The sequence below is a fragment of the Trematomus bernacchii genome, unplaced genomic scaffold, assembly GCF_902827165.1.
Source record: "Trematomus bernacchii unplaced genomic scaffold, fTreBer1.1, whole genome shotgun sequence".
Lineage (NCBI taxonomy): Eukaryota > Metazoa > Chordata > Actinopteri > Perciformes > Nototheniidae > Trematomus > Trematomus bernacchii.
Window position 1 is genome coordinate 1,574,097 of NW_022987828.1, and position 12,113 is coordinate 1,586,209.

The window sequence follows — 12,113 nt, forward strand, 5'->3', positions numbered from 1 at the left end:
TACGTCACCAGTGCTGAGTTCACGAGAGGTGGGAGCTAAAATAAAATAAATCTTAAACAAAATAAATAAAAAAATATCCAGCCCTCTTAAATCTGAATACCGTTTTGTTCCCGAGATGCTGTTTCATTAAAATGAGTTAAAGGAAATAAAAATAACTGCTGTTTTGTTCACATAAATGACTTTTTTTGTTTATTGTGCAGTATTTAATTAAGTCATTTTAAGTTCCCCTGTCAAATAAGAAATGCAAGGGTAGCAACATATTTAAGAAAATAAAATTGGCTAAAAGGATTAATCTGTTAAGCATTTAAATGTTAGAATGACTAAATACTAAAGTTCTCAATACAATTGGGTATTAAGTCAAATGAATGAATACTAAATTCATTTTTAAAAGGGACAATATGATGCAAAACCAGAAATCAAGAGTAGAGAACTGTAAAGATTGTTTATTAAATCATTTGTGGGAGGACAAAGGACAGAAAAAATAAATCATAACCAACATCCAGCACAAAAAACACGTACAGTAAATTACAAAAAGGTTTTTACATAGAAAAATAATTTACAAAATCACGGCCAGGCCAATGATCTTTTAGATGTTTTTTTTTTTTTTTTTTTTTTTTAAATGCTACTATAAAAGGACCTTGAAGACGAAACAGCGTTGTGTTCGCACATGTATCACTGGTCACACAAAATGGAATAACTTTATTTCTATCAGTTTACCAGGATACAATTCCCCCTCATCAGTCATGTTACACTCTTTGTCTCAGGAGATATCAGGGAGTTTTAAATATAAATTGATTCACAAGTTTATGAACAGGTCGTCCAGGTAAAGTATCCTCTATTCTGCATGCAAGTTTTCTGCAGCGGCATAGTGGATGATGATGATGATGATGATGATGATGTTGAAGTGTTACTGGCAAACACAAACCTTTAAATAAACTCTGCGTAGAAATCAGTTACTCCTGTTGATGGCTCTTTGGTCGGGCGCTAAAGTTCCCCTGGGGGACAGGGATGTTTTCATGAAGGTATTTCATACTGCCTTGTTCAGAAAAGTCAGCCACAGTGTGCCCTTCCCCTCGAAGGACCCATTTGGTGGTCAGAAGACCCTCCAGACCTACTGGACCTCTGGCATGTATCCGGGCTGTACTGATACCAACCTCAGCTCCTGCAAGAGAAGAAAAGTAGAATTAACTCTCCTGACCTATCTTCAAAACAGTTGTAAGTTAGTTCCAAGGATGTATGTCGTCATGCCTGGCACGGTACTTACCTAGGCCAAAGCGGTAGCCATCTGCAAAGCGAGTGCTGGTGTTCCAGAACACACAGGCGCTGTCCACCTGCTGCAGAAACTGTTCAGCCGTCTCTTCATTTTCTGTAACAATGACATCTGTGTGGGAGCTGCCGTATTTGTGGATGTGATCCACAGCATCCGACATGCTGTCTACCACCTCAATGCAGCACTCCAGGTCCCCATACTCTGTCCTCAGGGACTTCACCTCGGATGGGCTGAAAGTTAAATACGACGCAAACCGAGGGCCGGCATGGATCTTCACCTGAAAGAAAGCAAAGATTTATCAACAGAATAAGTAAATAAATGAGTCCAAAAAAAACGATTCACTGTACTGAAACAAACGCCAAGCACTCAAGACAGTTGCTGGAGATTCATTTAAATGCAAAAACACATACCCTTAAATTGTGATGCGTAATACTTAGTAAGTTTGAGTTTCTGTGTGTTTGTTTCTTACATGTTGTGTTCTCAGCATGTCAATCATCTGGTCAAACATAGGAGTGCGCAGTAAATCCTTGTGAATAAGGAGAGTCTCCATGGCATTGCAGGCTGCAGGGTAGTCACATTTGGAGTCTCTGACTGGAATGAGAAATAAGTTAGTCATCTTATATTAATTTAGCAGTTAATAACCCTTTGGAAACATCTAAAAAATATAATTACAACTGCTCAAATAGGAAAAATATATTTTGTATCCCATTTCTACAACTTTGAAACCAAACCATAGCAGAAATTGAAACAACATTTGTTCTACTATCACAGTAGGACCATAAAGTACCACATACCAATATCTATAGCTTTGTCTATGCTGGCATCGTTGTCGATGTAGACGTGACAGACGCCCTCGCTGTGGCCCAGCACAGGAATACCCTTAGCCGCCCTTTGGATGCTCCGGACGAGCTCCGATGAGCCCCTTGGAATGATCAGGTCGATCAACTTGTCCAGTCTGCACAGATCCTCCACCTCTTCACGTGTGCTCACCTATACGTCAGGGTGAATGTCACAGAATGTTATTATTTACAAACTCACTATGTGTAGTCATAACTCAATGATCAACTTTGGGCTGCATCTTGCATGAAAGGTGCTATATAAAAACGTTATAATTATTATTATTATTTACCAGTTGAATGGCATCTGCGACTCCATGAATGGAAAGTGCTTCCTGAGTGAGTTGATGAAGAAATTTATTGGTGTGAGAAGCTTCTTTACCCCCCTTCAGCAGCAAAGCATTTCCACTGGCAATAGCCAGAGCAGACACCTGGAACACAATAACATAAATATGTGAGTTTTACAATCAATGGCAAAGATGTGCAATGTCTCCAAAAACCAGCAGCTAACGGTGTAGCTCTACATGCTGAGCGGTGGGCTTTACTGACCTGTGGGAGACAATCTGGACGCGACTCGAAGATAACCAGCAGGACACCGATAGGGACAGTGATCTGCTCCAGCTCCAGGTTATTGGCCACCCTGGTCCTCCTCAGCACCCGACCCACGCTGTCCTGTGAGGACACCGCGAGCTGACGGAGGCCGATGGCAAGGCTGTTCAGCTTAGAGGTTGACAGACTCAGGCGGTCGATCATTGGCTGGGAGAGACGACCTGCACGATTTTTTTTAATAAATGAATAAAAACTCTGATAATGCAAAAGTCTACAGATCTGTAGATAAAATACTGTATGCTTTTGGCAAGCTGAGGCATCAAAAAAAGGAGTGAAAACTACACTCATACATTTAGGGAGTACATTCCCTACTCACTACAACACAATCAATGCAATCAATGACTCAAAATTATAGAAATACAAGTATCATGCAATCTTAAGCTCTTCACAGATAACAAAGCTAATGCACACTGGCACATGTGGAAGTGGTACGGAGTCACTGCATTTAAGGGAGAGCATAGCATGCAGCTGTAGATTAAGGTGGACAATAGGTCTTCTCAACGCCTTCCGTACCTGATGTTGTTGCTAACTCCATGTCCCTCCTGTTGGCACTGAGAATCTCCTCTTTCTTCTCCGTAAGCATATCAGCAAGATGGCAGATTATTTCTCCTCTCTGGAAAAACAAACACCTCGATATGATTAACAAATACCCCAATCAAGAGTATTTAAAGCTACAACCAGTATTTGTAAAAAATGAATGAGTTTGGCAACCCTTTGCTTCCTGTTTTGAAAATGATTCACTTTTTTCCCCAGTTTTCATGTTAATTGTTTTTTCATTTGTGCTAACCAAGAGATTGTCTCTCCCTATTGTATTCATGTCATTAAAATGTATTTAGGAATAACACGTTGCATTTTGTTCAGGAAATGTAACTTCAAAATAATCCTCATAAATATTTGGATTCATTCTTAATATGTCATGCTAAAGAAATAAAAAGAAAACCCAAATATATATTTATACTGCAATCGAACCTTAAAATAATTGAGTGGACTCCAGGAGATAATGGTAGTCCAGACCACACTGAGGGGGCAGAGAACTCACCTTCTCAGGGTCCAGTGAGGCCAGAGTCCTGCCTGCATGCCGGGCCATCTCCGTCTGCTGCTCCACAGTTGGACCTGTTGGTGTCAATAAAGCTCATGAAATATAAAACACAACAAGTAGGCAAAATATTCTTCCCAGATGATGTTACACCATACCTGCAGGTTTCACTTCAGAGAAGAAGGTGCCAACTTTCTTCCCGTCCACGATGTCTGTGATGACATGGCCTGTGACTTTAGGATGTGTGCCGTTAGCGATGACAACAGACGTCCCGCCTTGAAGAGCCCAGAGGGCTGCTTTCACCTGTTCAGAGGACATTATTGAGTATAATGCACATTTTTCATAATTTAACCAACTTATTCCTGTCAACACTTTGAGATACAATATTGATCGTCATGCTGACCTTGGCTTCCATGCCGCCAATGCCGACTCTGGACTTAGTGCCGTAGGTGATGGACTGCTGATCTCCAGGATAGAATATATCAATGAGCTTGGCATCATCTGTTCCTGGGGGTCTGTCGTATAAGCCTGTGGAACAGATTTGTTCTTGTTTAATCCTTTATATTGATAACATTTTATTAAAAGAATCAAGACGGTAAACAAAACATTTATATTATTTTGATAAACCTATGATTATGTTTGATTCCTGATTAACTATTCAAAGTACTCCTGTGATTTAGCATTACTCTTCTGTGTTGTTTTGGGAACCCACAAAAAACTAAATCAGGGTACCTGATGCTGAGCTATCCTAACTTTTAGCCTCAAGTAAAGAAGAGGCTTAAAAACATGTATTCTACATTTCCTATTAAGTACATTATCTCATTAGCATCTTTCTTTTGCCCCCCTCTACCTGGCAAATGTCTTCTTCCAGTTTGTAGAAAAGGCTTTCTGTTATCAAGTCCCAAAAGCAAGCTAAGAAAACTTTGATACGACCTTCTTTTATCATAGTCACATAAGACATAAGCAAAGTTAAGTAAAGTTAATCATTATGATTCACGAACTAAGTGGAGATTTTTGTACCTTCAACATCAGAAAGGGCAATGAGCAGGTCGGCTTTCATTTCAACAGACAGTCGTGCAGCCAAGCTGTCATTATCTTTGATGCTTATTACCTAAAATACAAACAGAAATGTCATTGAACCTAAAAAATAAAATGATATTATCTAACATCATACTGTAGAACAAGAGCTTATCAGTTGCTACCATGCAACAAAAGGATCCTAGTCCCAATCAGTTGCAAAGCAAACAACACCTCTTTCTAAAAAAACACAAGCAGGTGTGTGCACCATACAAAAGCAGAAAAAAAGACCACCACACTTTGAATGAGTGCCCAACATTTAAAGCAGCCTTTAAAATGAAAACCATGTGTCCAATAAGTTATGCGTTAGTGTGGGTTGAAATGTAAGTGATGAAAAACATACGTCTTTCATTTACGCATGATTTAAGCAATCCACCATCACAATTCTGGACCACATTCATCATTCCCAGCATGCCCAACACACAATACCCACATTTCCCCCCTGCAGGTCACTGTTGGGAACAGGGGGAGGAACGACAGCATCGTTGGTGTTGATGATAGGAACTATGTTCATCCGCAGCAGTTCGTGGAGCGTGCTGTTCAGGTTGCGACGCTTCTGCTCATCATGGAAATCCAGATTGGTAACCAGAATCTACAGAAATGGACAGAGATTCAAAGAAATTAGTGACATTTCAAACTGTGTCAGCGTTTGTGAGAACAATGGAGTACATACTTGTGCAGTGCAGGTGCTGTACTGGGTGAACATAGCTTCATACAATGCCATCAGACCGCTCTGTCCAGCAGCTGCACACGCCCTTGCTTCAAGAACTGGAACCGTCTGAAAAACAGAGATTTCACTGAAGTTACCAAGACTGATAATACAATTTAACAAATGTTTATATTAGGATTATTATTCACCATTTCTTTGAGTTGGTTCTGTCCAGAATGCAAGGCTTGTCTGACGCTCTGAGACAGCAGGATCTCATGTCTCAGTCTCTGCTTCCCAAACGCCACAGCACCACTGGTGACAATCATCATCTCCCTGCCTTGATTCTGAAGCATGGCCACCTGACGGGACACAAAAAAGCTATAACATTCTGCTTTTACAGCTTATATCAATTCTTAATTTTTGTATTCTTAGTAGAGCCCCAAATAATTGTATCAACAATATAAAAGTGGTGTTACCTGCTCTACTATTGAGGCCAGGCGTCCCAGAGCCAGACCACACTCGTCGCGTGTCACCACAGCACTCCCTAGCTTCACTACAATACGTTTGGCCTGCTTTAACTCGCTGCGGTGGACAAAAGACTGCCCATGGGGACGTGGGACTGAAGAGCATAACAAAGTCATGTTTTAATACACATCATCATGCACCAAAGACCATATTATAGCAAGCAGATCAAAGAGACAATGAGAATAGTGTGCAGGTCCAGTATGACAAATAAGTAGGCTGGTAACTTACATTTACTCTGGGAATATGCTCTGATGGAAGCTGGATAGACATTTGACCGCCGGATTGTGGATGGCAGGCGAGAGCCCAAGGCCAGTTTGGCAAACATGGCACCTAAACTTGAGGACAGCTGTAAACACAAAACAGTGTCAGGTTACTGTAACCTTGTGATAACCCCATCTGAGATAAGCAGCTTTTGGATATGAAGTTGTCTGTAACTGTGCTGCTGCCTATGTTGGGCCAGGAATCTCTTTGAAAAGAGATGTGTAATATAAATGAGACCTATCCTGGTAAAATAACGGTACAATTAAACATGTAGAATAGACAGGCTGAATGGTTGGCCATCCTCGCCATACTAAACATAAAATATATAAAAATATACTAACATTATTAATTTGAACATTATTCAAGATTCAAAGGCTTTATTTGTTATGCACAGTAGCTACAGTGTAGTGATGACAATTAAAATCTTGAGTCCCAGACTGTTCCAACAATGCAACATAATTATATAGACATAAAACAGTCAAACAAATTAAAAGCAATACAAAAATAGTGCAAGAAATAACAGAATAGAAATAAAATAGTGCGAGAGAATGTTGCAAGACTAATGTGCAAGTAATGCAGGAGAGGAGAAATATATAAAAGTACAATAGACTAAAATGAGCAAAAAATAATATTAAATACTGAACAATTAAGTTACATTTCACTATGTAATTGTTTTAGCCTCACAGGAAAGCGTTGCATCATCTGCCAGCCATGAGGTTATCAGCATTGTGTTAAACTCACCGACACACTGACCCAGAGTTGATGGTGTTATTTTGATTTGTTAGCATAGAAGCATTAGCTAAAAGCTAAATAATACATGTGCTGTTCACATATTTAAACTCTAACGTGTAAAGCAGCTGAAGTTTGCAGGTTAGTAAATAGGGTTAACATAGTGTAGCTAAGTGTGTAGTGTTCCTGCTGTCAACATGTACTTGTGGCTAGCTCACTTTAGCTAACATTAGCTATTGTGAGTTACCTCACTACTTAGCTCAGCTGCTATGTTCGACTAAATGGACCTAATACATGTTAAAAAAATACTCCTTACCTGTAAATAAGAAAGTCTAGAAACTCAACTGCAACTACACTTATGAGTGCAGTACTGCAGGAGACACGTAGTCAGCCGGTGCCGACCTGCCACATCCACATCCCACGTTATATGGGATCGTTTGGGATATGTCGTAACTGCGGTATGCTCGAACGTCTTTTACGTTGAATGTCTGGCTACGTTCATGTAGTGAGAAGGGGATTACGAAAAACAGTCTTTACGTACGTAGACATTTTTCTATTGATGGGTGGATGCTCACGTAGTTTAGGGAAGTCTAAGCACAAGGGAGGGAGGAGTAAACATGTATAACACTGACAGTATGTATTTGATAAATAGTTGAAGTTTTGTCGAAGTTAAGACACACAAACAATTAGTGTAAATATATACAAATGTACATCTACAAACTATTAAATTGTGTTTTTGATGGACCATGTTTTACAATGAAAATATTGATTCAGTTAAACCTTAAACATAATTGCACCTCTGAAATTGAATGAAGGAGATTTATTTTAACGAAATTAACATATTTTAAGTAAACATGTTTTAATTATGTACAAAAGCATATCATAGAAGTAGTGTTAATCTGTTTAACTTTATAACTGCTTTAATTATTACTGAACATTAATATTGGCACATTTTGTACAAAATAATCTCAAATCAAGATTCATGCCATGACACTCCAGTAAAAACCATATACGGCTGAAGACCTTCAGATGCTGTTGAAAAAGCTCCTGAAAAATCTAGAAAGTGGACCATGAGTTCAGATTAGTGTAAATGTACCTTACCCAAAGTCAGATCTGACTAGATTAATTAATTTGTTTGATTACATTTAAATGGTATTGCATTTAGAACAAATATTTTGTAATTGAATTCCCTTAGTCCACCATTCAATTGTGTGTGGACTCCTGAGCGTTGATGGCTTAAATCAGCGAGTGAAAGATGTCATCTCATTTTTAGTAACCTGACACTGAGGCATGTGAGTGAATGAGTGCATGCCAAGAGAGTCCTGTGAAACATTCATGAGCAGAGAGGCCAGGAGTGCACACTGAGAAGCCGTAACAGCTGCTTGCAGAGCTACAGCATGGACCCTGTTGAGGAAACTTTAAAGTGTCCCGTCTGCCAGGACTTCTTTACAGATCCTGTAACGCTGCCATGTGGACATGACTTCTGTCTCACCTGTATCCGAGCTGTCTGGGGAACAGAGGGGTCTGACAAGGCTCCTTTCTTCTGTCCAGAGTGTCAGATATTCCTTCCCTCTAACCTCACTCTGGAGGTCAACACCAGCCTTCAGACCAAAGTAAAGGACCTCGCCACTAACCGGCCGCCAACAGCAGAGCAAAGGACAACTACTCAAAGCAGGGCAACTACGTCATCTTCGACTATCCACTGTGATCACTGCATAGAGTCGCCATCGGTGGCCATAAAGACCTGTCTGACCTGCGATGCCTCACTATGCCAGGCCCACGCCCTGCTTCACCAGCAGAGAACTGCTCTGAGGGAGCACACAGTGGTGGAGGTGACGGAGGATCCGCTGTCTCTGAAGTGCAGGGAGCACCGTGATGAGCTCAAGCTGTTCTGCATGGAGGAGAGGGTCCCTGTGTGCTGCCTGTGTCTCCTGGTTGGCATGCACAAGAACCACAAAGCAGTTCAACTCCAAGAAGCCTGCGCAGATTTCAAGGTGAGTACAGATAGCGATTTGTCATCAGCTACGTTTTATTCATTTGGTATTTTCAGGATTATTTATGTTCTATAGGTCTGCTGTATTTCTGTCTACAGAGCATATTAGAGGCCACCATGAACCAACTGCTGAAGAGGAGAAATGAAGCAGAACATGCCATTAAGGACTTGGAGTCATTGTATACTCAAACACTGGTACAGTCATCCAAAAAATACCCTCTTCTACACTGAAAAAACTGAAAAGTTTACTTTAATTAAATGTATTATGTCAACAGATTTCCCATAATTAGGTTAGTTGAAAGCAATAATATTACGTTTAAATAAAATGTACAAACATCTTAATATTATTTCTTTCAACTAACCTAATGCAGTGATGTGAAATTTGTAAACATAATACATCCGATTAAAGTTAACTTTTCCGTTTTCTAAGTGTATTCCGTTTATATTTGGAACCATTTCTTAAATAATGTGTTTTTTTTGTTTTGTATTTCTTAGAAGTCTGCTGCAGATTTCAGAGAGAGAATCTCAGACAAGTACAGCAGGATCCGTGTTGTGCTGGACGGGGATGAGCGTCTGATGATGCAGATTATAGACGCAGAGGAGACGTACATGACAGAGTGGCTGGAGGCCCAGAGAGGCAGCATGGAGGCTCAGATCAAAGAGATAGACAGCCTGAGGGCCTCCAGCAAATCACTTCTCCGAGAAACAAATGAGCTGCGATTCCTACAGGTAGGTTCCCTAAATATTATGGCAGTGGGTTATTGTGATCATAAAATGTCTTGTACAAACATAGACGGATTAATGAACAGGCTTACTGGGCATGTGCAGGGTCTCAGCTGGTTAGGGGATCCCTAGGCCAGACCCAACATTTTTTATTGCGATGTCACAAAGGGGTATTCGATTGCCACAGGGACGCAAGATGACCTGTGAAGGAGTCAAAAAACGTCAAATTAAGAAACCAAATAAGTCCAACAAGAGAAGTACATCTACCAACACATGCATTGCAACTAAAGACAGACACAATACATTACCAAAAAGAGATGTTGCACAACCTCAAAGAGATGCAAAACAATCAGAAAGAGACATATCAGTCCACAGAAGAGACACAAAATGACTACTAAAGGATGTGGAAAAAAAACAAGAGACATAATACAACCAAATAGAGACACAATAACACCACGTTGAATCATAAAACATCTACAGAGAGACACAAAATGATCAAAAAGAGAAGCAAACAACCAAAAGAAGATGTAACACAACCAAAAACAGTTTTAAAAAGACCATAAAGAGACACAAAAACAATACAAATAGCCCTTTACATGTCTGTGCACAGGAACCCATTGCCTCATAATCCGTCTATGTGTACAAATGTTTTCTGCTATCGCGATATGTGCAAGACCAAATGATCTGTTTCTTTTTTCAACAGCAAATCACTGCACAGAATCGTTGGTGAGTAAACGGTCACTCTGTTTGTAATTACCACATTCCATTTATTTCCTTCTAATGGTTTTCTGTAATTTTTTCTAGCGACCCTTTAGATTTAGCACCAATCCAGGAAGTAGACAAAGATCTGTGTGACCTTGAAAAGCTGAGAACAGTAGAGAGGCTGGTGGATGACCTCTCAGTGGCTCTGTCCCAACACTTTCCCAGGATGTGGTCATGTAAGTAAAGCATCTAATATTATGCAGTCTAAAATCAACCTCCACTAGTTGTGTACCGACAGTATATTTTTTATTTACAGATCTAAGTTCTCCTGCTCTGGACTCCAAGTCAGCCCATCCGAAACTGGAAATATCCCAGGATAGGAAACAAGTGTACTGGAGAAGGCCGTCTGTCAGTGAAGCTCAGAGCCCTCAGCCATATGACTCCCAGTGCAGTGTCCTTGCTCAGGAGAGTTTCACTACTGGTCAGCACTACTGGGAGGTCATTGTTCAGGAGAAACCTTACTGGCTAATGGGTTTGACCACAGGGCCAGTCGATAACAAAGATGCTCCAAATCACAGTTCCTCCAGCCTGGGCGTAAACAACACATCCTGGTGCATCTACCATGGGGACGGGAAGTACCTGGCCTGCCATGACACCCAGGAGAAGCTGCTGTCGGTGGGAAAGAGAATCAGAAAGCTGGGCATACTGGCAAATCTCCAGAAGGGGGAGCTGTCATTCTACGACGCTGATGCAATGACCCTGATTCACTCTTTCTGTGTGCAGTGCACTGAGCCTCTTTACCCCATGTTGAACCCCTGCATTGATTTAAATGGACTGAACATGCAGCCTCTTACCATGTTTTGGATTAAGGACCCCTGGGATGTAAACAGAAACGGGGGCAAAGACTAAAATGGCTTACTGATGATGTGTGTTCATCACATTTTTCCATGTTTATTGGGTTTTTGCTCTCATGAAATAACCTTAGGAACATTTCAAACATAGTTCCTCTGTCTGGATCTTTCCCGGTAAACTATGATCAAGGAATTGACCTACCTCTATATTGAAGTAATAACGAGAGCAGTTAAAGATAATGAACATATCAGCAGCAATATGATGTTCTGATACTATATCATTGTGATCATATAAAGCTGATGTTTTATAGAAAGCTCTTAAAGTGGACCTATCATGCTATATTTGAATAATATTTATACTTTTTTTTTTTTCAAAATACCAAACAGATCATGCATTTTAGCCATGCCTCATTTTGCTCAATTGACATTTTTTAGCTCTGTTTTTGCAAGGGCAGATTCTGTGAGAACAGCACCATCTACAGGCCTGGCATATGTACTACAGCGTCTCCAGCGCTTTCGAACGGCAATGGCCGTGGCTGTCTCCTCCTGATTGGTGGAGTTGGCCCAATAGCCTTAGCGCCACCGTCCTGACGTCAGGACAGTGTTCAAATCTGGATCAGTTTTTATCAGATCCGTTGCAGCCCCTTTTTTAGAGATTTGGGTATGGAGGAAAATAGAGAGGGTTGTGTTTTCTGACACTTGGTGAGTTCCCTGGAACACCGGGGACACATATTCATGTATAAAAGACGTACAAAAGTGCATTTTGCATGATAGGTCCCCTTTAAGTAATAAATATTGGTGTCTAGTTCATGATTCATAGTCGTTTCTATATTGTTTTTTCAGTGTCATGAG

General features: G+C 40.5%; 2 protein-coding genes across 2 annotated transcripts; one reads left to right on the forward strand and one right to left on the reverse strand.

Annotated features, from left to right (window-relative positions):
- Positions 1-416: 416 nt before the first annotated feature.
- On the reverse strand, positions 417-7,432 carry LOC117499547 (delta-1-pyrroline-5-carboxylate synthase-like). The gene is made up of 17 exons (XM_034151985.1): positions 7,309-7,432; positions 6,231-6,348; positions 5,954-6,096; positions 5,687-5,836; positions 5,502-5,606; positions 5,262-5,420; positions 4,772-4,862; positions 4,155-4,279; positions 3,910-4,054; positions 3,755-3,828; positions 3,229-3,328; positions 2,656-2,876; positions 2,400-2,537; positions 2,065-2,260; positions 1,740-1,861; positions 1,265-1,547; positions 417-1,162 (listed from the first exon to the last, which is right to left on the reverse strand). Exons 2-17 carry the CDS (start codon positions 6,325-6,327, stop codon positions 954-956), a joined length of 2,358 nt encoding a protein of 785 aa, XP_034007876.1. The 5' UTR covers positions 6,328-6,348; positions 7,309-7,432; the 3' UTR covers positions 417-953.
- A 957-nt stretch (positions 7,433-8,389) lies between these two features.
- LOC117499708 (E3 ubiquitin-protein ligase TRIM41-like) lies at positions 8,390-11,319 on the forward strand. The gene is made up of 6 exons (XM_034152293.1): positions 8,390-8,986; positions 9,085-9,180; positions 9,481-9,714; positions 10,412-10,434; positions 10,513-10,646; positions 10,727-11,319. The coding sequence occupies exons 1-6, from the start codon at positions 8,390-8,392 to the stop codon at positions 11,317-11,319; spliced, it is 1,677 nt and encodes a 558-aa protein (XP_034008184.1).
- The last annotated feature ends 794 nt before the right edge of the window (positions 11,320-12,113 follow it).